General features: G+C 40.9%; 1 protein-coding gene across 5 annotated transcripts in view; it reads left to right on the top strand.

Moving 5' to 3' along the window:
- The window catches only part of wdfy3 (WD repeat and FYVE domain containing 3), a 92592-nt gene that overhangs the window by 6925 nt on the left and 59022 nt on the right, over positions 1-26645 (top strand). For 4 of the 5 annotated variants that reach the window (XM_037098209.1, XM_037098206.1, XM_037098207.1 and 1 more), the window contains exons 1-10: positions 256-472; positions 11757-11967; positions 13953-14076; positions 15319-15428; positions 18933-19160; positions 19452-19644; positions 20289-20475; positions 20568-20734; positions 24380-24859; positions 26170-26274. In XM_037098209.1, coding sequence (XP_036954104.1) covers positions 444-472; positions 11757-11967; positions 13953-14076; positions 15319-15428; positions 18933-19160; positions 19452-19644; positions 20289-20475; positions 20568-20734; positions 24380-24859; positions 26170-26274 — 1834 coding nt within the window. In that variant the 5' untranslated portion in view covers positions 256-443. Of the gene's footprint in view, positions 1-255; positions 473-11756; positions 11968-13952; positions 14077-15318; positions 15429-18932; positions 19161-19451; positions 19645-20288; positions 20476-20567; positions 20735-24379; positions 24860-26169; positions 26275-26645 lie in introns of those variants that run through there. The other variant, XM_037098208.1, reaches the window with a different exon arrangement.

The following is a 26645-nucleotide window of genomic DNA, read 5'->3' as shown; positions in this document are numbered from 1 at the left end:
CATAAAATGAATATTTAATGGTGCTCACTACTGTGAGATCTGCATGTACTCCCCCCGTTATTCTGGACTAAATGGTATGTCCCTCTCGCCGTGACGGCCACAGTCCCCCCACACGCCACCCTCCCCTCCTCTTCCTCTAAAGCCCAGTACACCCCACCCGGTGTCAGGGGGGGATCAGCTGTGCCAGTCCCGGCAGGCCACACACACGCACACACGCACACACAGTGCGCTGGTTGGCGAACAAAGCCCCTGGTACTGCCAATGAAGACAAGCCATGCCTCCGCGCTTAGCCTCTCTTCTTTTCACTCCACCGTGAGGAGAAGGCATGACACCATTGTTGTTGCCTTTCCTTATCAGAAAGAAGACAGTTTTTGGAGGGGAAGAGGAGCCGCTGTTGGTTTATAGTGGAATATTTCTGTCTTATCTGCTGCTGATGAGTTGAGATGCTGGCGGAGCGCAGAGAGAACAGCAGGTAGGGAAAATCACGAGCGGGGGGTGAGCTTGTCTCCGCGGTGACTGGGAGTTTGTTTACTGTTACGGGTGAACCTGACCTTGGTGGCTACAGTATAGACTGTTAAAATGTTATTATTGATGTAAAAGCACTGCTTCTCACCATCAGTGCCAGACACATTTACATGTATACCTAACATTTAAGCAGTTTGGTGGATGTTAACCTCCAGAATGACTGAGTGCAGTCACGTAATATGCTTCGATAACCATCACTGCCACCATTGAACAGTGAGGGATGCAACAGTCAGAGCTACTGAATATTTAACAAAATACCCTGTTGTCTTGAGAGCCGTCGTGTGCTTGATAAAAAGAAGCAAGGTTGCTAAGCTCTGTGTTTGACTGTGTACAAGTGTAGAGATCAGAGCAGTGGACATTTTGATTATTTTTGAGTAATGTCATGTTTGTGTAATGATATAGCACAACTCCTTACACAGTAAAATATAAATGTCACTGCCTGATCTCTCTCTCAAGAGTGTCACATTTCCTATGTTGAGACATCCAGTGTAATTCTCTGTTCTTTAAATTGAATGAGGCATGTAAATGATGTTAAAACTCAGGATTAGTGGGATATGGGATTATGTTTTTTTGGGGGGTATTTTGAAACTCACATTTGAGATTATTAACAGCCTCCTGTACAAGCAACAACTGAATCGACTTTTGAAAAGCTGAGATGGAGAGGTAGTCATCTCTGATGGAGCTGAAAGAAAAGGAAACATTACAGAGACTCTTCAGAAATAATAGAGAACAATTTAACTAATTTTCTAGGTGTTCTGACGGTTAAGATTATGTGTAGTTTTCCACTGGGTTGTAGCTGACTTCAGGGTAGAGGGATGGTACATAGACTGCTGTAGCGATGAGTCTTAAACCTGGAAATCGGTTAGCATTTTTGCACTTGGTTCACTTGTCTTAAAGTCTATGTTTTTTTTGTTTGTTTTTAATGGATTTGGGTTGAATGCCTTAAATAAGGTCCATGGTTACCACAGGCTTAAATTATTTATGTGTTATGTTCTAAGACATAAAATACATCATTAAATGTCCCATGACTGCATTATAAAGCAATCACGTGTCTTAAAAACGGTGGTTGCTAACAAGTGGCTAAAAAAGCTATAGAAGTTGTCAGGGAAATTAAATGCCATCAGGTTGAACATGAATACTTACCTACTTACTAGCCCATCTTTGCAGGCCGACTTTATCTTCAAACTACTTAACACTAACTTGACAATAACGTATAGTAATATGGCTTAGTATGTAGCATTTATAGCCTCACGTTAACTTTTAACTTTTGCAGTTTAAGTTACACTTTGAAATTCACAAAAGTCATGTTCATCTTTGAAGATTATCTTGCTGGACAAATATATAAGTATAATAAACCTGTGTTTTGCACAGCTTATTTTCGGCAGTATTCCAAAATCCAATTCAAAACTCCCATAGGCTTTTTGTGGAGGCAACCAGTGCTAATTTCCAGGTTACCCCACAATAAACATGTCATCCCTACAGCACTGTAAAATGGACCACAACGACTTGTTGCAGATGTTTTATAGATATACAAAGGCAAATGTATAACAATATGTGTAATATAAATTTATGGTATGTTAAAGTCAAAATATGTAACATCAGTATGACTGTTACGATATTTCCTCATATTTGGGTTTGTTAGTATTTGGCATATCCTTTTTGTATTTATTATATTATAGTATTTTTTTATGGGATCCACTTATTGTTATGGTTACCATTCAGTGATATAACCAACACATTATTGCAGGGCTGCCACTGCACAATTTATCCAAATATTATCGAAATTGTAGTGTGGCCAAGTGCAATATCAAAGTCTTTTGATAAGGGTATGATGTTTGATAAAATGGCATCGTAATGAAGTACAGTAGCACTGCAGGAATGCCATAGCTTAAAGATCTTGTTCTCCAGATGTAAGCAAATATATTTGACTAAATGTCCCATTATCATCATTTGAGTAGTTTTACAGTAATAAATTGAAATAAAAAAATAAGATCTACTTATTGTGGCTCATGACCTATGTATTATCCGTAAAAATAAAACAAGTTAATTGAAAATCTAGTGCCAAAGCAACACTACTGAGGTGGCCTCAGGCTTTCTCGCCAATCTCTGTGAAATAAATCACTTTCTGTCTTCCGGTCAGAGTTGCTGCTACACTTCAACATTTACAATGATGCCTGTTTATCTGCTAAAACAGCTGGTAGGGGGACACAGGTAGAATATACCAGCATTTAGCTGGTGGCTGTGGTTAAAGCCCGTGATGATGACACTGTAGGTGTTGTTTACTGAAGGCCTAAATAGATATCCAGTGAGGAGGCTGTCAACTCTGGTCGTGTCTGGGCTTGCTTGGCATGAGATCATTTCCTGCCCTTCTGGCTCTTGTTACGCTCATACGGGTCATGCATCAGCTGTTAATCAAAACCTGCTACAGAAGGTAGAAGCTGCCCATTGTAGTTTTGTCACACTAAATCAATGATGATTCAAGTTCCATTTTTTCTAGTGATGGTTTTAAAATGTCTCAAAATGTCAGAGTATTGTCCAAGTCTTCTAGTGACTTGTCAGTTAACAGACGGAAGTAGCTCCTGGTGGATTATATGTTAGAATGGGTTGCAGAGGAGACAGTTTATCACCTGTAGCAACATTTGGCTGGAGGTTGGTGAGAAATCACCACCCTGCTTACATAGCCGTTTACTCTCTTCAAATTTGTCTTTATCTTTGGTTTTTACAAGTTTGGTTTTATGTAACTCCTGTCAGCTCAGTTTTTTTTCTTCTTCTCTGTGGAGCTCCCCAGCTTCCACCTTCCCCTGTAAACCGTCAGACAGGAGACATTTCTATGATTACATCACTTTCTCCAGAGGAACAACCACACAAGCCTTTGAAGAGTTGGGCTTTTCCAGGGCACTGGCTGCCTTCATCTCTCAGGAGTTGGCGCTAACTCTGTGAGATGTTCATTGAAGCTGGCGTCCGCTTAAAGAGAATGCTTTGAAAAAGACTGGAGGGCCAAGAAAGCTAGCTCAGTCCCCCACTGCATAGAAGTCGACATTCCATTGATGGCATTCACTAATTTTCTTTAGTTCAGCTGAGTCATGGTTTGATGCTGTTTCTGCTTTGAAATGGTTACTGCTGTAGCCTAACATTCATACACTTTTTTCCTGTGCTATAGTAGACAATTTGTGTAAAAGTTATCATTAGCTTACAGTTGGCAATAACTTTGTGTGATGATGGTGTTGTGGGTTTCTAATCCTCATCAAGGCTGCCATCTTGATCCTTCCTGTAATGTCACTGCTCCCTAAGGTTGATCGAGTATGCAGTGAGCTGTCTGCTTGCATATGTCAGCTGTTGGACAAACTCACATCAGGGCAGAGAGAGATGTTATGAGCCAGCAAGGTTCAGACTTGTTTGGTTTTGTTAGAATATAAAAAGTAGGGATGCACTGATTGTGAACTTATGGGCCGATGCTGATGCTGTTTTTTTTTCTGTTGTTTATTTTTTGTTATCTGTTCCCCTTTTTGTGCCACAGAAACAAATCATTATAATAAAATTACTTGGCTCTTTTCAAGTAATTCAGCCATACATTACACTATCTTTGAAAGAGCACAGATTTGATCTTGCAATTTATGAAACAGCTTTTAATATCTTCCATTTTTCTTCCTTCACATGAAAAATATTTATTTTAAAGTAGCTGCTTCAAAAGCCATTTTAGCAGCTGTTGCTGGAGGCAATAACAGCAAGATTTGGAAGCTGTGGTAGGGATCTAAATAGCTCATTTTCGCAATTCACAGTCCTGAACCGTTTCCAGCATTCTTCAGGTGCATGCATCCCCCCACAACACATCAACACATTTTGAATCAACAAAATAATGTGGCCTCATATCTCTGAAGGAAGTAGGAGTGCTCTGTTGCAAATGGTGTGGGCATCTTGTTTTACTGGCTCTGTTTCCAGATCTGAACTAAGAAAATAAAAAAAATGGACTGTGTTCATTTAGAGAAGAACACTTGACATAAAGCACGTCCTGCTGGTGTATTTTATATTCAATAAATGTTTTATGCCCACCTGCTATAACATAAACTGCTAAATACAAACAGAGTTATATTGTATAGATCTATATTACACAGAGTGTCACAAAGGGCACACAAGCTTTTCAGGAGAAAGTCAATTCGCAGCTTGGTTGTCATTCAGACAGTGGAGTCAAAGGAGAACAGACTGATTTAATACTGTTTTTTGTCTACACTGTAGTCATGTTTGTCTGTTCATGGTCCAGCGACTTTCTCACAAAAATGCTACTTTGAGTCTAATTTTTTAAAACCAGACTGGTTGACAAGATTTAGAGTCTCTTGTGAGACGAAGCTTCAGGAAGCCAATCAAAAACAAATTGTGGCTTTCAGGTAAAGATCTGCTCTTCCTTCAGATTATAGTCACAATTTATTTTCCACTGCACCTTGGAGCCCAGTGTCGAAAGGGTGATGCAAAACAAACTATCATTGTGTCCTAGGCCCGGACTCTGTGGTTTCTTGATGCTCACTGCTTACCAAATAGGTGGAGTGAGTTGTATTGCTACATTTGTCTGCGGGTCACTGCCTCTCCTTTTGTTGATTTTCCAGCTCAGCCTTATGCTGAGTCGTATGACATGTGTTTGCCCCAGTTTGTGGTCCCAGCCCTGCTGCGCTCCGACTCTACCATTCTCTCAGCACTCTTGTCTGCTTCACTGACTCTCTGTTGCACAGGACCCAGTACAGCAGTTCTAACAGTCAGCATTGTTCAGAGACAAATGCTGGCTTTGATCTGAAGTAAGGCTACATTATAGCACAAAAGATAGGTGGGCTGTTTCAGCTTGAATACAGCTTTAGGGATAAATCTGCTGTTAACTTTAAATTTGATTTCAAGAAGGGACATTTATATAAACTGTCCTTTGTGATGTCCCTTACTGTGTATAATCTGACTTGATTCAATTTCCACCAGCATAATAATGGATTTATTGCTGTCTTTTCAGTAAGCGCCGACTTTGGTTCAACCTCCAAATAAAGTAAAACCTAATATGCCCAAACTGCCTGCTTGTTTACAACCTGTCCCAATGTTTGAATTGCTTGCTCAATTGTGTTGTTAAATTCTGTTTCTGTGATTGTTCTCAGATCTCAGCTGTTTGGTGACTACAATCCAAACACAACAGTCTTATGGAAATTATGTCAGAATCCATGAAAATATAATCCAGAGTTTCTCTGTGGAAAAGTTGGGGTTTTTTTTACCTGCAAAGTGAACAACGTAATCAGTCAATCACTGATCAGTGAGCTCCTATTGCATCCATTCTCCTTAATAATGTAGCTGTAGACAGTCAAAACAGCCAGTGTGTGACAATATACGTGACACAGGCAGCACAGTTAATTTTAGGAATCATTAATAGGAATAATTTTTGTCGTTCTCTCTCCTTGTGACCCTGGAAGATCTCATATTGTCTGGTTGAAGGCAGAATGGTTCAGTTCAGTGTGATGATCTGTTTTTTCAAGGTTTGTTTCAGAGTCTCTCCAAACTACATGCCTCTAAAGAAGATCCCACCAGTTTCGATCATTCATGCCTCTTTTTTTTGTTCACTGTGAAACCTTGAAACAGTGACTCAGGGACCTGGCCCACTGGGCTGGATATTTTTAAACCGGCCACAGGACAACTGCTTCTGCTTTTGGTTTCTCAATTTCTGACATCCAGCAAGATTTTCTCCTTGACTGGCAGCTTTTCAGCAGGCTTTTCTGTTGCTCAGCCTGAATTTTCATGTTAGCCAAAAGCTGTAGGCTGGCTTTTTTGCTGATGCTACTGAGGCTTGTACATCTTGATCACTTTATAACCCAACTGCTGGTGTATTCGCTTGGCCAAATGTGCTGTAGATCTGTGGCTTTTTCTCAAAGCTTGATATGGGCCTTTTGTTTTCCATTGCAGTGGTCATACAGTAGTTTTATTATGGTAAGGACTTTTGCCATTTGACATGGATTACTCTGACCTGAACGACAAGCAATTGATAAACATAAATGTGTCAATATAGAGAGGGGAAGGATGTTAGCCGTGCAGAGAGCTGATAAGGCTGCCCAGAATAGCCTTTCTCATCAGTGTTATAACATGTCAGAATGGTAATGAACTCATACTTCCGTAAAACTTCCCAATTTAACAAGTTATGCTGAGGATTAATAATTGGTTAATTTAATTGCAGTCACTGATGAGCTTCAGTGCGATTGAACCTTTTGAAACCACAGATGTCATTCAGAGGCCCTCAACTATTCTTTAAACATAGTCAACCAGTAAAGTTGTCATTCTGTCTGGTGAAATTGGTCAGCAGCAAATACACACAGAAGGTAATTTTTTCGGTACAGCAATATCCTCTTCTAACTTCAGAAAAATTCCTGCCTGAGTCTCGATTAATGATATGCAGAGAAAAATTCAAGAGTGAATTTCCTCTGAAAACAAGACCGTGTTTCTCTGGAAGATAAAAGTTTCTGGATCAGGTTTTTACAGCATGTGCTGTTAGCAGTTCACTCTGATAAGTTTAATGGTGGTGTTTGTTGATTATGACTCTTACTTGGCTCACACTAAAAGTAACAAAACAAAACCGAAATGATTAAATGATTAATTGCTCAGTGACACATAAACAGTTGTAGCTATTGTAAACATCAGCCCTGGATGCATTCCATAATAATATCGCAGTAGTGTACATTTTCAATCTAATAGGTTCTAACGGCATTTGTCTAAATTTGTATTTTAAGGCGTTACTCAACAGTGTAATTAATCACGCCTCGCCTTTCAACTTCCTCTGGCTCAAAAGACTTCATGTTCCACGGTCACTTCCTCTTATGAATACAGCAAAAGTAAACCCTCAGTGTGTTAGCAGTCAGTTTATAGAGAAGTGTATATTTTAACCTTTAAAAATATAAACGCCCCTGCTGGCATTATTTAATATGTAGTGTATCTTTGACTCTTAGTCAAGTACTAAACACATTTTTACGTTACCTGATTTGAGTATGAGTCTCAGTCTAGAATAGATCCCCATTCATTTTTGTTGCAGAAGGATCAAGGAAGTTTTTCTCACTTTCTTTAACATTGCAAGATAGTGGGAGTGAGCTACAGGGGACTGTTCAGCCTTGATGGAGGTATGCGCTCTACTGATAGCTATTCTAGTTTTATTCTTATATTATAGGTAGGATTACCCTGTCAGTAATCATTTAAGTTCACCTTCAAATGTAATCTCGAATGGAGCGGATGCAGTAAAATGGGATTGCTACAGTTTACAGTTGCTGCATCTTTAGGCCTTTCACCTCAAACAAAATCCCCTGTCACACGTTACTAAACTTTATCAGCGTCTGCAGCAGGCAGTGGTATAATTTAGTTGTTTTGGAAGGATATATTCTGTAGGGCTTGCTCTAATGCCTTATCTCAGACAAGCAGAGCTGGTGGTTAGTAGAAGCTGAATTGTGGAATGTATCGCTGCCAACACAGGCTGTATTGTAAATGTCAAACCCTGAGCCTTTCAGGTCTTGTCTCATTTGATCACCATCATGTGTCTAAAATGGGTCGGAGATTAACCAAACATCATACCTGTCTGTAATTATTTTCTTATGAAATTTTCCTTCCAAGTGAGGAAAGGAACCAAAAGCACTGACGGAACTAGTTACGTAACTCAAAGCCTGATTGTGGCATTAGCAAAGCAGAGCCATAACCAGGTAAAGAAACAAAAATCCCTTGAGACAATGCATTCTGAAAACATATATACACTCATGTACTGTCAGGCACTTTAGATAAAAGTGTACCAAATGGCGGATGTTAAATGGAGTTGCTGTTTGAGTGTGAGTTCATGCCGAGGGCAGCCGTGCTGTGTGGGAAGGGTGAGTTACTAAAGCCTTCAGTCTTCAGTAATTTTGTTAGTTCCACAGATGCCATGTTCCAGTAAATCAGAATAACACTTGGACGTGTCTTTGTGGCTGCCTGTCCTTGCCATTATGTTTCTTTTCACGTTCTTGTTGTCTTTTATGACAGTCCTTAAAGGAATGAGCAGGATGGAGCAAAAGTAGATGTGGGCTGTTGAGATGCCAGTCATGGTGAAGCAGACCTTGAACAAGAAAGCGCTCAATAAAAAGCAGACCCTGTGGGAACAGCTAATAATCTTCCCACTTAGCCGTTACAGTCACTGCCAATATCGTATGTCTTATGTGATCAAATAGTTAGGAGATGATTGCCAAAGTGTCATCAGTTGGTGGCGGCAGGTGAAAGTTCATAAAATCATTGATTAGTGAGTTTTTTTTTTCTTCTGTTTGTAGCAGTAGATATAACATTTAATGAAATCAAAGGTACTTTGATCTATAAAAATGGTATTTACACATAGCAGCTATATGATAGGCCACTTCCTGATTGTGGCAAACATCACAAACATGACTCTGCAGCACACACCTCTCTCAGAGCTGGATGGCAATGTTGAGAGCAGATGATGGGGTTTGTAATTGTTGTGATGTTCGCTGCTGATCACTGCGACAGTGACACCCTCTGCCACATATACAAGTTTAGCTTAATCTTTGCCCACAATGTTGTAATTTTATTTTATTGTATTATATGTTTTAGCATTTTATATTTTATTGTCCAGCTGAGACCTGGAAATTCAATGATCAAGATAATATAGTAGAGTATATTTTTGTGTACGCTGCAAACTACTGACTATGTTCTGTCTCGATGCAGAAGTTTGCACGTCTAAATAGCAATGCATCTGAGAATTGAGATATTTACAAACCTTTCCATTGACTGTGAAATGATTCAACTCAAACTTGGCTCAAATTCAAGTCTACAAACTACTTTAAAATACCCGGATATCTACATAGTGGCAGCTCTTGTGATATCACAACAGAAGAATCAAATGTATGGACAGCCAACAGACGGAGGGGCTTGCCAGGAGTGAATTAGCCTGTTCAGAGGGACTCTTACCCCGAGGGTGGCTGGTTTGAATCCAGATTTGTGTTGACTTCACAGAAGCGGCTTAGGAGAGGGTATGAACAAATGCTTTCTCAGTCCTCCGTGGCTACTTCTGAGGTGCTATTGAGCAAGTAGATCATCACACTTGGATTTACTGACAGGTAGCAGAAATGTGTGGCACAGTATAAATGTGAAGCAAAGTGGTGCCATTTTGAAAAATGATGTATATGAGTGCAGAACACTTTTCTAGTGACTTGTCTCTTTGCATAGGGATATCACCATTAAGCACGTGAAAAATTCACCTTCAGGCTGACTTGCTAAGAAGTATTTCAAGAGAAATTAGCTGACATTTTAAGTAATTTGTCATACAAAAATGTTAAAATATATGATTTAACAGAAGTTTAGATCCAAATGGTATATGAATATCCCCTTAATTATAAATTAATTAACACTCACAAATCCTGTCTGGTTTATTGCATTATTTTATCATAGGATATTGATTTAATCAAAACTTTGTAAAATAGTAAGAAAAAAAAAGACTGAAAAGAGAGATGTGACAGTTGTCCTAGTTGTCCTGTTGCCATAAAAGCATGTAAACACAGTTACTTCAATGAGTTGTATTTGTCAGAAGGAAATTAGGATTTTAGTTAATCTGAGTGATAAGATTAGGCCAGTCTCTGTTAAAAAAAAGATGATGGTTTAAATCATTGAATCTTTCATTGTATTTATTTTTTTAGTGTAAATTGAAAGTAATCCACAGTAGACCGTCATGTCACCTAACTGTCCATGTTGCTTTCTCCAAGACTGGTAGTTAACTGTGGGTGCTCTTGAGGTACAGTTCACGTCGGCAAAGGTCTGCAAGCTAATAACCTAGGCCAAAACTATTGTATATACTGTACCTGATCTTCAGATGTAAATCCCATTGTCTGTGAAGGTGTCTTGTGCAATGCAGTAATTAACTGATAAGGCAATCTGATGTTCACAGGCAACATTTTAAAAGTAGAACATTGCAGCTGCTCAGTCTCCACATTTACAGTATGAGTCCAAGGGTCAGAGCCAATGAGCTGTCATTATTACAGTGTAACACAATGTACTAATATCTCAAAAATGATTATTTGTGATTGAGAATTAGAGCTGAGAAAGCTTTTACATATCTCATTTAGCACAATATATAATGTCAAGCATCCCTAGAGGCCCCGTACTCCATCATGTGGGGACGATAAATGAGAGATGATTTTTCCTACTACAGCTACCACAGTCAGTGTGCCCTTGAGCAAGGTACAGTGCGTCAGTGCAGTGGCTGAAAATGAAACTTGTATTTGAGATTGATGAGCATCTTTGTTGCAAACGTTCCGTGTTGTTGGTTCTGTTACAAGTGGATGTTTATTTGTGTTGTATGTAGGCTTTGCAGTCCTGTGAAGTCTCCTAGCAACCATCTTAAAGATAGTCTGGAGAGAATTGGACGTGTGAAAATAATGGCTAAATATATAACAGCCACGCTACAAAGAAGCAAAGTATAATATTTGTACTGTTTAAAGGGAATTGCTTAAAGAAGCACAGTAACTTAAACCAGCGACACATTTATTTGGCTTTATTAGCTGGTCAATGAGGCAGCAAGCATTTTGTAAAAACAAAACCTAGCTACCAGCCACTGCATATTCATGTGCCACTGTTGCCATAGCAAAAGAAAATGTCTCTCTGAAATATATGCTAAATTTATCAGTGCATCAGCTGTATAATCACTTAGAATAACAGGAAACTACAGCGCAAATCTGACCTTTCAGTACTTGCAGTTACAGTTTTTGGTGCTCACTCTAATTGGTATGTCTTGGTTGGAAGTCCAGAGAGTGTTGATACTAAGCCATGATGAGCCGCCTCTGGGTTGAAGCAGGCCGGTGCAGCTTTTGTGTTAGGCAGTGGTGGTAGCAGGAGAGCTAGCATGTTAGCAGTAACTTACCCTTGTGATGGGCTAAAAACCTTATTTATATTCATTAAATGAAATGAAACAATGAAACAAAAATTAAAATGCTAAATAATAAGACAAGTGGATGTTCAATAATCCATAAATCCATAATCCATAAAAATATCTACATACAGTCTGAATAAAGGAAAAGTCAAAAAGATAAGGATTCTGACCAAATGTGCAATGCCATCTTTGGCGACTTGACTGTTTAAACACTCAATGCTAGGGACACAGTGTAGTAGGTTCCTAATCAAGATACAACACTTAGCCCAACAGGACATTTTAAGTGTTGAGGTGCATCAATGCATGTCTTTAACCTCCCCTCTCCTGTCTGCAGGACCACCTTTGGTCTCACAAAGCCGCTCAAGATGAACATGGTGAAGAGGATCATGGGTCGGCCGAGGCAGGAGGAGTGCAGCCCCCAGGACAACGCACTGGGCCTGATGCACCTGCGACGCCTTTTCTCCGAGCTGTGCCACCCTCCTCGCCACATGACCCAGAAGGAGCAGGAGGAGAAGCTCTACATGATGCTTCCCGTATTTAACAGGGTAAGTCACACTAGGGCTGTAGGTGGTCCAAACACAGGCAGATGAACATTGGCAGTGATGTAACGGTATGAAAATTTCACTCCGTGGTAATAGTGACCAAAATTATCACTGCGGTATTTTTAAAATGTCTTCAAAATGTTGAAAATAATAAATTAAAATAATTTCACCAAGATTTATATTTAAATAGATTTATTCAATATTAAAATAGTCCAAATCCAAAACCTTAATAAAACACTGCACTCAAAACTGCAAAATAAACCTTAAATGTAGTTGATAAATGTCATATCAAAACTGTGCAACATTAACAATAATCACAGCAAAAATGTATCAAAACTGGAGGTAGAATGAAATGTACTGGCAGTAGCACTCGCTTGGCTAGCAGAAGCTGAGATGAAAGTCTATCATCTCGGTGAGTTTGCATTCACTAACTCGGTCTACCAAGTACGTGTTTGTCTCAAATCCTCCTCACTGCAGCTCTGCGTCAATATTTGACCTCGCATTTGCTGAACAGTTGAGAGTGATGATCGTGCAAATGAGTAAGTAAATTGGATGTGTTTGCCGCCCCTCGCAACAACTTTCTTCTTGCCATTACTGCAGATAGGGCTGCAGTCCTTGACCAGCTGTCCCTGAGCATTCTTATAAAAACCAAAATACGCCCAGACTTCAGATTTGGTTCCTTTTGAAGGTGGTAAAATGCCTTGCGGGCCGCTACTATCACATCCTCCTTCCGCCATGTCTTCTTCACTACATAACAAGTATGTTGCATGCTGCGCCTGCGTAGGGAGACTTGGATAAAGTGTCTTGCAAGTTTTCCACATCACGGTTTTCGACTGGGGCGGTTACCATGGTAATTAAAATTTAAACCTTCACCGTCAGGAAGATTACTGTGGTTTACCGTGACACCGGTAACCGTTACACCCCTAGAATTACAATACTGAACAGAAGTGAACAGGAGAGATACCAATTCTCATAAGGAGTCTTAGTTGCCAGTTTACTGAAGAGCAGTCATTTGGGCTCAGTGATATATGAAGCTGACATCCTTGTTTTGTGTCCATGTTGTTGTAAAAGGCTTGGATTAATGTATCAAAATGACTGTGTGTCTGTCGTGTGTCCAACCAATCTGATGTGCAGGAGAAATAATTTCTCTGCTTACATTCCTTCTTTATATTAAGGTGACAGAGTGCTTTGCCTCTTTGTTTTGTGGCCGCTGCAGCAAGCAGCCCTGTTGAGTGTTATCATCAGACTGGAGTACCTTACCAAGGGTCTCTTGACTTGTCAGCTAATTATCCAGCGCTGGCTATGATTCACTCACTGGTGCCGTAATTCATGTCAGAATTCATAAGTAGAGTACTCCCGGTGCAGCAGGATGCCAGGCTCGGGGCCTTCTACCATGTCAGATGTGCTGGGAAAATAAACACATGATGAGTCGTAGTTCAATAAAGTGTAGTTTATCTTTGCCCCGCTTCCACAAGGGCTCAGGCTGCAGTGTGCTCTGTGGCTGTATAATCAGGACATGGCAGGAAGAACCCAGAGAGGTAGTATGGTGTAGCTCCACCTTGATGACTCCTGTGTGTCCCTGCTTGATGCAGTTACTGTCATAATTGTGAGGAAGTACAGGCTTTAATAGCTATTAATGTTTAATTTATTTGATTTGATTTTGTCTTTTTCCTCCATTAAAGAAACAATCAGCAACCTTTCCAAATAAATAAATGACAGATTTTTCAATTTCTAAAGAGGGTTATTTTGCAATAACTCTTTCCTCATTTTAATTTGGGGTGACCTTATATGATTATATTTGATGGTTCCAGTTTCTTAAATGTTGCTGCTTTACTATGTTATTTATGATATTAAGTGAAGAGTCTTTTGGTTTTGGACTGTGGGGAATCTGAAGCTGCCACTACCGGGCAGATTGATTGATAATGAAATGAAGTTTTGTTGAAATTTCTCTTCTTATTATTTAACCGAAGCTCATCTGTCTGTTTTAGGTGTTTGGGAATGCTCCTCCCAGCAGCATGACGGAGAAGTTCTCCGACCTGCTGCAGTTCACCACCCAGGTCTCACGGCTCATGGTGACGGAGATCAGACGACGAGCCTCTAATAAATCCACAGGTGAGCCCTCTGACACATGGATTTATCACAGTAAAGATGTAAACACCAATTATCATTTATTAGTGATGGTTGTGGTTATTTCCCATAACCTGTGTTCTTCTTGTCACAGAGATGATCTCTTTTTTACCTGTCATGGGTGTGTTTGTGCTCTGATAAGGTAACAGTTGGAAGGAAATTTTCCCCCGTTACTCCTTCAATTTTCAATTATAGTTAAACTCATAATACTGAGATTGGTTTTAATTTGTTTCCTGTGACGCATATCCTTATCCCAAACAGTAACTGTTAACTGATTGTAACTCAGTGGATATTTTTGTTCAAAGGAGCAATGCAAGTGTATTGAATCTGACATGAAAGGTTAGTAGTCACTACAGGTGAGCTGGCACTATCTCCTCAAAGCTTTGACAGTAGTGGCAGCTTTGACTGCAGCTTCACCACAGGACAGACGTCACACAGGCTGACAGATGATGCACACACACACACGCACACTTGCAGGCACGCGCAGTCACTCTTACGACACTTGTTGTACGTCTTCAGCTTCCCCCCTCTGATTCCCCCTTCTTTATCATCTCTATCTTCTCTCTGTCTGAACATGTGATGTGTTGTTTTCAGGAGAGAATAGCTCTGATTTCGCAACACACACTCTTGCAGCTGGTCACCAGGCCTCTATACTGAGTCAGTAGTTGACTCATGTCTCTCAAATGACTGTGCAGTGCTCTGTCATAATCAAAACAACTGATTTTAATTTGCTCTTTACAGAAAAGAAATGGCAATAGTGAGCTAGAACAAGACCTAAGGTCGTGGCTGTGCTCACTTGCTAACATTTGCTAGTTAGCTGCTGGTTGCCATGTTATGCCGTGCCATGACATGTTGTCAATAGTATTATCTTTAAACTATTTTTCCACTGAAGAGTGTAATATGCTATGTTCTAATTCACCTGCAAACAAATACATTTCTTCTCCTCCTTCACTGTATATAAAGCAGGGGAATTTAGTCTTCGGGCAGGATTTGGTCACTTGATATTAACCCACACGCTAATAACTTTCTTAATATGTACTGATGCAAAAGATGTTTCTTTCATCCCTACATCAGTGGGCTGTAGACAAGACTCATGTCACATCCACCAAGATGAATTATCTGTTGCATAACTGATCATTGTTCCAGCAGCCCATCTGCCTGCCACAATGAGCTGTCACTTTCCTTCTAGTTAACTGTGTATGTGTGTGTGTGTTTTTGCTTCTCCAGAGGCAGCCAGTCGCGCTATAGTCCAGTTCCTGGAGGTGAACCAGAGCGAGGAGGCGAGTCGTGGCTGGATGCTTCTGACAACCATCAACCTGTTGGCCTCCTCAGGACAGGTTGGTAGAGTAACACTGTACTTGCATCACACCGCGCTTTTTGGGCTCCATCTTTAGACTGTGGGTACGTTATTAGGCCTATGTTGTAAGGATGGCCCTCATTTGAGTCTAGATGCACAATGAAATCGGTGGAAACAACTTGTGTTTCCCAGCGTTCTGTCTCTTCTTTGACCCATTTGCATCTCCCCTCTTTGATCTCCCAGCAGAAAATAGCATCAGCCTCTGTAAGAGCTGAGAAACAGGCTCTTGAGTACAAGTAAAAATCCTCACCAGACCCATCGCACCCTACTCTCCAGATACAGTCATGTGTTAAATCTGCTTCGCTGCACTGAATGGTAGACACGGTGCTGCTCCTGATTTTTGTGACTTGATATTTATTTTCATATTAAATGAATAGCATCATTGTCATATTTTCAGAATTGGATTTGTGATGCATCTCTCACTGAATCGACATCTGAATCTTAACATGGCAGCTTTCTCAGGCTCCTGGTTTAGAAGTTAGACAGTGAGGTCTTGCTCTTGCATTGTGACCAGCAGACATCTTTTGAACTTTTCGGCCTGCATTCCTCTGGAGGTCTCGGGGCTAGCATCGCTGTCAGCTGGTCGGCTACTTTTCCTGCTCTGCTGCACATCAGAAATTCACCCTTGTTGTTGTTGTTGAGTCAGATGCTTCCTCCTCTCCCCTTATCCACTCTGCTTTTCCTTTGAGTTACAGAGAAAAACACACACTAATCACATTATTTTAGAAGTGTTTTACTACAGGTTTGCTCAAGCACTGCTGTGTACACATTTAATTCACCTTTAAGAGTTTATGGAAAAACACTTTTCGAGGCTTGAGAGAATGGTGACATACAGTCTGTGTTGTTGTTGGTTTGTGTCTGCTGCATCGTGATTAAGACAATGTTCTGCTGCTGTGAAGAACTCCTCTTCTTTCAGGGGATGAAAGAAAATAAACCAAGATTTATTTATTTATTTTTTTTCTTACTTTAATTCACACTTGTATGAAGTGGCCTCACTGGTGCCCACAACAAACACATGAGGATTGAAACCACTCACACTTCACTGAAATTAAGATTCCTTACTGTGAGGAGCTTTTTCAGCTTTACTGTCCTGGCAGACTCTTCAAAGTGCTTTCTAGTACATTTCATTTAGTTACGGGATCGTGTCTGTTTTAAGTAATAACATTTTCTTTTCTTGTTGAACCAGGGAAGTGTTTTTTTCCGCTATGAACATATGAATCTCGACTAAGTTTGACAAGTTGCGTCTGTCATTCAACATTTAAATGTGTTATTGGTTTAAAGTGTCCATCTTTGAGCGTTAAACTTGATGATAAACAGAAAATGAGGCAATCTTGACAAGTCTCAACACAACTTCACAGCTTTTGTTTTGTTTTGTTTGTTGTGAGTCGGAAATATCCCACTCATTAAAATGAATATGAAAACAAATATTTCACATGTTCAGATGTTGACACCTGATCCGATCTGATCACTTACAAATAAAAGTACAGATACTCCATCTCCGAGATCTGACTTGAGAAACAAATTCATTTGCCAGCAGTCTGATCTGCAATAGAGGCTAATGCTGCCTGTGCCCTTACATGGTTTGCTTCTGTGCTCCAAATTCAATACAGTGGCAGCTGCTGGAAATGGTAGACAATCTTTTCCAACAAGAGATGGCAATTTTTAAGAACTTGATAATATACTCATCCCTACTCGCAGATATGTTTTATTTATCTATTATAAACAACAGAATAATATTCAAGTATTCTGTTGGATCATCTTTCTGGGTTGACAACACTGTGTCAATGCTGTGGTCTCATTTAAATAACAATAATTAACTTCCCTTCCACAGCCGACATTTACCAGCATTTGTCTGTCACTTGAAAGCTCCAGCCTGCACCTGTTTCACTCTGATAGTCAGGCAACACTTTCATTATACTGCCGTAGAACCGTTTGATATCAGTGCACACAAATTTGACAGGAAAAAGAATGACCTATCATCAAGCAAGAAGGCTCACTGTCCTGTTTATGTGTATGTGTGTGAGTGACTGGGTTTAATGGATTTGTATTCCATTCCTCCTGTGTCTCAGACAGTAAAACAAAGGACTCTCTTGGCAGCAGTCCTCCCATAAACCTTACGTCACTCCCCCCCCATGCAGTCATCCTCTCTCTCTTTCTTTTCCTCTCACCTCCCACTCTCGTCCCTTAGATGATAAAACAGCAACACTCGTATTTGTAGCTCCATCTCTCTACCTCCTGTCCGTCTACTTTTTTTACAGGATGCCCTTCACGCTCTGCATTCCCAATGTACTTTCCTCTCTCTCTCATTCCTCCTCTGTGTGTGGCTCTTTCTCTCTCTCCCTTAAACACACATTTGTGTGTGTGCGCGCACACACACACAGCTATTTAATAGAATGTCTTCTCTCTGGTTTTCTCTCTGATTTACTGTTCTCAGTAACCTTGACCTAACCTTGGCCAATATGTCACACTCACGCACACACACACGCACGCATACACACGCATGCGCACACACCACTCCTTGGTTATACTGGCTCACTATTAACTATAGACCTGCTTCCACTGTCAGTGACTACCTCCCCAACTCCTTTCCATCGATCAGCTGAGGGACCTAATGTGTCTGTGTGTGTGTATGCGTGTGTGCGTGCGTGTGCGTGCGTGCGTGCGTGCGTGCGTGCGTGCGTGCGTGTGTGTGTGTGTGTGTGTGTGTGTGTGTGTGTGTGTATGTGAGAGAGAGTGTGAGGGTGCATTTGTTGTGCCTGCTGTGTATGTGTGTGTGTGCCTGCTGGGCTCTGTAATCCATCCTCCCAAGTCCACCATCTCTCTGCTGTGCAGACAGAGCTGGAGTAAATGGGAGGGTCATTTCAGCCAGCCACGGTGTGTGCGTGTGTGCGTGCGTGTGTATGTCTTATGAGAGCTCATGTGTGTAAGTGAAAGAAGGAGCAAGATAATTTGTCAGTGTGAGCTTCTTGTCTGTGTGTGTGCGAGTGTGTGGGAGGCAACGTTTGATTATCTGAATCATTCGCCTCAGTGAGCACAAACCCCATCTCTTTCTTCAGTCATTTTCCTTGCCATACACATATACACAAAACCCTCAAAGCTACTGCTGCCGCTTTTTTCACCACAGAAGCACAACCATGAGTCATAACACAACAAAAATGCCCGTTTACCAAACTTAAAAACGAGAAAAAATTTTCATCTTTATGCATTCAGTAGATGTTGTTCTGCAGTTCAGAGTGGAAAATTATGGAATATTCTGAGTGGACTCTTCAGTGGAGTCAAGATGACACTGACACGTGATGATACAGCACGTTACTGCAAACTTTATATTATATCTTTTTGAAAAGGTGGTTTATAAACCATCACCGAGGCCCCCTGAGTTCTTTTTTTGTCCGTCTGGGCTCTTTTTTGAAGCATCTGTCTTATTTATAATTCACAATGTCTTTTGCGCTCCCTCCCCTTTCATTCCCTCTTCCCTCACCTTCAGAAAACGGTGGACTGCATGACAACTATGTCTGTACCATCCACTCTGGTCAAATGCCTTTACCTGTTCTTCGACCTGCCTCACATGGCCGAGGCCCCTGTGGGACCCACCCCGCAACCGCCTCCGCCACCACCACCAGCCACCCAGGAGAAGACCCCAGGCCAGGGCCATAGCCAGCAGGAGCTTCCCCTGGCTGACCGCAGGGCGCTGCTCCAGAAAGTCTTCGTCCAGGTAAAATAATTTTTATATTTCAATATTAGTGAGCAAATAATACACTCAGGACAAGGTGAATTCCTCAGGTGAATACTTAAATTCACATGTGCACTAATAATCAAAGGAGTGGTGATTCCTTTACTGTAAACATTTCACATATTAATCATAGCAGTTGTAAAAGGCATTTATTTCAAACACTCTTTTGTCTTCATGGTTACAGACTTGGGCTTGACTTGCAAGTTGTATCAGCTCACTTTCAGGCTTATGTGTTCACCCAGAGTACATTTCCTCTCCTTTACTCTCCTGCAGATCCTGGTGAAGCTATGCACCTTTGTGTCTCCAGCGGAGGAGCTTGCCCAAAAGGATGACCTCCAGCTACTGTTCAGTGCCATCACCTCCTGGTGCCCCCCTCACAACCTGCCCTGGAGGAGGAGTGCTGGCGAGGTCCTCACAACCATCTCCCGACATGGCCTCAGCGTCAACGTGGTCAAATACATACATGGTATGCTCAAATGCACAACCTGTGTACTTCATAAAACACTGTCTAGTTGTGGTCAGATAAGACTTAATTGTGTATTTGTGAAACAGAGACTTACAATAGGGTGATTTATATTACAACACAAAACATGTTGCTTGTATTTTTATCCATGAGTCATGAGTTTCTAGCTTTAGCAAAACACATTTAGCACAGAGCACATACAAATCTTTTTGCAATGTTGTGCTTTAGTTTTAGACACAAATAGGGAACAAGACTCACTGAAACCAGACTTAACCGTTGTACAGTCTTGTCTCCACTGGAAATTGGGAAGTGCAGTGGCTGCGCTTTGGCTTCTCGTAATTTCCCTGCAGCACTGATTTCCAGAAAATTACCACATTGGGAAATGGAGAGCAGTATAAATAACTAAGATTTTAATCTCATTTAAGTATGTGTTAGTCAATGAAGGTTGGCTGAATTTGCAGATTATCCAAACAGCTTTGAACTGGCAAAGAACAACGTTCTCGCTAGTCAAAGAGATCAATAATAAGAGTGCCACATCTTGTATGGAATGTATGGAAATCTAATTTCCACACACTCTGTGACACATCAGAAATCCCTTTTTGTCCTCTCTATTAAACATTCTGTCTTAAACCTCCTTCCATTCACAGAGAAGGAATGCCTGGGCACATGTGTTCAGAACATGCAGCAGTCCGATGATCTGTCCCCACTAGAGATTGTGGAGATGTTCGCTGGCCTCTCCTGCTTCCTCAAGGACTCCAGTGATGTGTCACAGACCCTGCTGGATGATTTCCGAATGTGCCAGGGTTATGCCTTCCTCTGCGATCTCATGCTCAGGTACAGCTTTGAACTTCACTCCCTCAGCTAACATTCTGCTTGTTCCTTGAGTGTGTCCAATGAATATTCATACACATTCTGTCTGGATGCAGACTGGAGCAGGCCAAGGAGGACGAATCGAAAGATGCACTGAAGGACCTGGTCAACCTGGTCACCTGCCTAACTACATATGGGGTGACAGAGCTAAAACCCGCAGGTCTAACAACTGGAGCCCCCTTCCTTCTGCCTGGCTTTGTTCTCCCACAGCCCTCTGGGAAAGGTATGTTAATGGTAGCAACCGCAGCTAGCTGATCATTAAAATTCATTTTTCTGCCTTCATAATTCCCTAACTAGCTGCACTTTTATTGATGATCCAGACATGTACTTAGTAGATTTAGTAGTCCTTGGGCTTACTCACAGTAATAATTAGCTGGTACTGGAATGTCAGTGACTACACAACTCAAAAGTAACTGTCCTTGATCAGTTTGTTTTGCTTCAGCGAAAAACATCCTCTCCTTAATAAAAAGAAACATTATGTCTTCCTGTCACTTATTCATCTCTCTGATCTGAGTGGAATGCCCTTAATTAAATGAAAATATGGCAAACCTTCCAAAAAGTGTTCCCACTTGTATGCTCCATGCAAACTGTCACCTCAGCCAGCTATACTTTCATCCATCCACTTTTAGATCTTATAATTTCATTTTCTTTGCACTGAGATGCCGAAACTTGAATTTTGCAGTCTTTTAATGTCAGTTAATGACATGTATCTTGAGTCATGCGTGCTTTCCCAAACAGAAATTGGAAGTTACCTCACATGCTGGCGTCCATCAGTCTGTCCGTCCAAGCTATGAACACATCCAAGGATTTTGTACTTACATGCTCATAGATACACAGCAGTGATCCATCAAGATCATTGTTTTTACTGATATTGAGCTTCAGGTGAATGTCATTGCAACATGTGACAACAAGCTCTCTATCTGTCCTCTGTACGCCTCTGTAAAAATAGTCTCCTAATGAAGACTGCATGCTTTTCACTGGCTGAGAGAGTATTAAGAGACAGACTAACACATTGTTGCGGGTTTTTTCATGAGATTGAATGACAAAAACAAAAATAAGCTGTAGAATAGCCAACCTTATTGTTAAATGCTAACTTTCACTATCTCCAGATATATCACAGAAGGTTCGATAAGGGGAAGGAGGTGTCAGACATTTCAAATATATGTTGTGACACTTTGTAGTGGACACAAGACAACCACAGTAAAACAGCAACTGGTTAAAGACATGGTATTGTGCATCTCTCCAATTGTCATCATTGAATGAATGAAACTTTGACAGTAAATGTCAAGGAGTTAAGATGATCTCTCCCTCCCCCATCCAGGATACATTCCAGTGATTTTCTGATCACAAGCTCGTCTGTTAAATCCCCACGCTCCCACTAAGTCAGTTTACCCAAAACCCTGAAACAAGAGAGGAATTCGTGGTGGCAAAGACTTCTTGTATACCCCTACCGCCGTATCACCCCGTCAGATCTTAATCCCTGAAATGACTTTGATGCTTGGCTGATCTCAGTCAGCTTAACCTGTTGACAGACACCATGGCAACTCTGCCGCCTGTCACACTGCTGGAGACGAATGCCTGAAGCCTCCTGCATACAAATGGGCTCTTTTGAGTCCAGAGACGCTTTAGTGGTTCAGAGAATTGTCTTGGGGCCACATTTTTACATCTGCTGCCCAAGAACTTGTCCCCAGTGTCCTTCTTGTCTTGCATCCCCCTCTTCTTTTTTCTAGTTTTTATGTTAAAGAAACAGGATGATCTTTATATGGGCATCCAAAATAATTATAACGCAGTCATGCTTCCTTTATAACAGCACAATGCAAACAAGCTGTGAAATACAAACTGGAGTGCCTGCGATCTTGTTTTACACATGTGACACAATAATGTTTTTTTATCCATAAAACAATAATTTAAAAATGGGAATAGAAAATATTGAGATACCTCTAACAACACTACTTCCAACGATATGTGACTCTGGAGCTCATTATCCAAATCAGCAACTAAAAACAGACCTGACAAGTATACTGTATTATACCATATTAAACATATATCACAATAACAGGAACATTAACAGGAATATTATCAGAATGTAAAGTTGTTTTTTTGACGTTACTTCTGTTAAAGAGAGTGTAAAGAGTTTGAAGTAGACTTTAAACACTAAAATATTTCCAGTTGAACAAGTTTTAGTGCTTCATGTAGCTGTACAGTGTCGTGACCTCCCACTTTCTGACCTCATACTCTCTGGCAATAACAGAGCCAAGCTCTGCCGCCTATTGAAACACACACACACACACACACACACACACACACACACACACACACACACACACACACACACACACACACACATGCACATGGGGGACTCACACATATACACACACGTGTTTACCCATCAAATGACAGCTCCAGCTGTGTGCAGAGTCATTACCAGGAGCCATCATGGTGTGAGGGTCCGCTTACACGCCTAATTAGCCCGCCACATTCACTTAACGGCTATATGTGCTTTGGTGTGTGTGTGTGCTGACACACGTCTGTGAGACTCTTTTGTACATGTTTGTGTGTGTGTCAATTAAAGTTCATAATTTTATGTTAGCTACTCAACCCCAAAATGGAGGTCAGATTATGTGTGTAATGTAGTTCATGGACAACATCCAACCCATCATGCTCTTGCACTTAAACCTTTCTCTCTATCCTTCCATCCCAAATTAAGGACACACCACCACCTCATGTTTTTATTGACTCAGTATTCTTGTGTTTTTACCCGCAAATCACATGGGACCTAAATAAAGAACTGTCTAGTAAATGTTGCCATCACAAAGAGGTTTTTTAACCATGGTGCATTATTACTAAATTACTTAGCAAAGTGCAAACATTTATCTTTAAACAACATAAATGTTGAAGGTGAGGTATCATGTTGAAGGAGCTGATGTCATTTTATTTTCTTTGGAGTCATTCAGAAACATTTTAAGGAACAATTTCATGCAAAATAAAAAAGGGTTCCTCTGTGTGATTTTATTATCATTGTTGTGTAACAGCAAACATGAATATAATCCTTCTGAACACAAGGACCATAAACCTATTAAAGGACTGAAAACACATGAGTCATTTACTAAATAGCGGCAGTCAAGCTCAGCATGCGTTCATTGGTTAGTCAGTAAAGATTTGTTTGTATGTATCCAATTAAAAAGTGTAAAGAAGCTTGACAGAACTTTTATAAACATAATTCATCCCAAAGCTCCTGACTGTTTGACTGCTATGCTGCTCGGCCTTCTGGCTTACTGATGCACCCCATTCAAAGCAAATTAGGGCACCTTATTGTGTATTTTGTAGGTTAAAGCATCTTAACAGGGTTTGGGGTTTCCTTTGACTAAATACTAGACTAGATGCTGTGAAAAGCTGTGAAAAGATTCATAACTCCCCTCCGTGCCATGAGATTATTTTTCCTGGTGTGACGCTCCCTGCAGTTTCTGCTCTTTGGGTTTAATGCACCTTTAGGGCATTTTGGTCTCATCGCATGTAACATTAGGAGTGCTCTCAGATATCTGCTTTCAGTATAGCCAGGGAGGTTTCAAGGCCAAGGATCCCATTTTTGTATTGCTGGATTCAGACTAGCGGAATCATATGTAGGTCTGACTGTGAGAAATGTAAATGTGGTTTCAGCTCCCATCTTTCCACTTTGTGTTTTGATGCTGTTGTGCTTCAAATTCATACACAAAGCAAAACAGAGGGATGTTTCCACCCACTTTGTTTTTTGCTTCCATTATTGCCCCAACCAGGATCATTATAAATTGATTGAATTTACTTTCTGATCAGTCAGTTTTATTTGTTTTGTCTCTTACCCTTTCTCCCTTTCCATCTCTTCTCTCTCCAGGCCACACAGTGCGTAATATTCAGGCTTTCTCTGTGCTACAAAATGCCTTCCTGAGGGCTAAAACGAGCCGCCTGGCCTGCATGCTCCTCGATGCCATCGGAAACATCTACGCAGCAGAGCCTGCCAACTACTTCATCCTGGAGTCTCAGCACACCCTGTCGCAGTTTGCAGATCGCGTGGCCAAACTCCCTGAGGCCCAGGCCAAGTACTTCGAGCTGCTGGAGTTTGTCGTCTTCAGCCTCAACTACGTGCCGTGCAAGGAGCTCTTCAGTGTCAGCGTGCTGCTCAAGTCGAGCACGTCGCACGCTTGCAGCATCACGTCTGTCCGGACGCTGTTGAAGCTGGCCAGGCATGACCCAGTGTTCAGTGATGTGCTTCGGGAGGTCGGCTTGCTGGAGGTGCTGGTCAACCTGCTGCACAAGTATGCTGCCTTGCTTAAAGACCCAACCACTCAACAGCAACCACACAATAATGACCAAGGTGAGGAGTGTTTCTTGATTTTATTTGTAACTAAATGTCTTGAAGTGTGCTACATGTAAAGTCGTTTACCAAAGCAGTGGCAGACCAAAATGTGATGAGGTGATCCAAACTGTGACTAAAACATACCATGATTAGGGACCATGCTAAATTTGGACCAGCTAACATGTATATTGTAAGCTTTTTAGTGGTATTGGTGAAATTCCAGCCACTAAGAGTTGATAATATGTAGCCAAATTGCTTAACAATCAGATATAGCAGGATGTGGTTTGCACCTTTAAAGATGGTTTGTGATTTGCCAATAAAAAGAAGAGGAAAGAAGAAGTGCAGACCTTTGTGCTCAAGACATCAACTGCTGCAACAGCTTAAGAGCACTGTAGACTAGTGGGCCAAATATGTCATTACTGGTGTGGTGTTTTTCATAGTTTCACAGGATGTCAACAAGATTGTAATTTTCCACAAGTTTCCACAAGTTAAGATACAAACAAGTCAGATATCATATCTGCATCTGCCATGAGAAGCAGGTAATTTCTATTGATTTGTATCAGCCCTAATCTTACCTGACCAAACAAGAAGTTAACACTGTATGTTTTGCAAAATGCAAATATGATTCCAGTGACTGCTTGTTTCAGAAATCAGTCAGTGAGATTTTAAAGATTAACTTAAAAACAGGCACACTGTGTATGTCACCATGACAGTTATGCAAAGTTGACACACAGCATACTGTGGGGTGCACCACTACATCACCGCAGAAAAGAGAGAAATTAAACTAAGGTCAATAAAAAGATGGTTTTATTATACAGATGTTGAGGTGCTTTTTAAAGAGCCTAATGGTTTCAGGTCAGTATATTGAAATTGTTTTGTAGTAGTGCTGTGGAAAAATACACCATTCAGATCTGTAAACGCAAACCAGAAAGTCAAATCAACCAACCAGGACTATAGACCAATTCAGTGGCACCATACAGAATAATTTCTAAGCCTTGAAAAACCCCACAGGCTGTTTAACTCATTTAGCGACAAGCTAAATGGATCTTACCAACTCCAGGCTTGACTGGAGCTGCACTGAGCTGAATCAAGAGCAGATTATAAAGCCATTAGAGCTAAAAATGTACATTTCTACAAATACAGACCGTCAGAAAATTAAATTCTGTTTTCTTTCTATTGTGTTACTGCCCTTTGGTAGAAGTATTCCTTATCCTCATTTTTTTACTGCATGCCCTTCATTATATCATTAGTGTTATTCACTCACAGTGTGTATTTACTGCCGTCATGATGTCATCTGATCCTAACCTTTGCTTTCACTCCGTCTTTAGCTGACTGTAAAAACAACACTGTGGCAGAGGAGCAGAAGCAGTTGGCCTGGCTGGTGATGGAGACATTGACTGTGCTCCTGCAGGGCTCCAACAACACCAATGCAGGTACGCACATGCGGACACACACACTTACCGAGGATTGGTAGTTTCTCAGAATGTGCCTTAACAGTCTCGAGATGGGTATTAACCTTATGAAGAGGATATTTTTTGGTAAGTTAACCAACTGGACCTCCTCTCCCTTAATAGTTAAATTCCAGGTACCCTTTTTGAACTTCTTGAACCCTTTGATTTCAATCAACAGCAACAATGAGGAAATTGAAACTGCAAGCAGTGATGAACGGGCCCTGACTATAAAATAGTCCTAGGGACTGTGTTTAGCTTTGTTAAGAGGTGTCGGCCATTGCCATCGAATTTTGTGATAAGAGGCGAGTTTTTGAGCATTATTATGCCTTCAACAAAGCAATGTAGTTTAGGTG

Source organism: Acanthopagrus latus, chromosome 5 (assembly GCF_904848185.1).
Source record: "Acanthopagrus latus isolate v.2019 chromosome 5, fAcaLat1.1, whole genome shotgun sequence".
NCBI lineage: Eukaryota > Metazoa > Chordata > Actinopteri > Spariformes > Sparidae > Acanthopagrus > Acanthopagrus latus.
The sequence above is the reverse complement of the archived record's forward strand: the minus strand, read 5'-3'. Positions and strand labels throughout refer to the sequence as shown.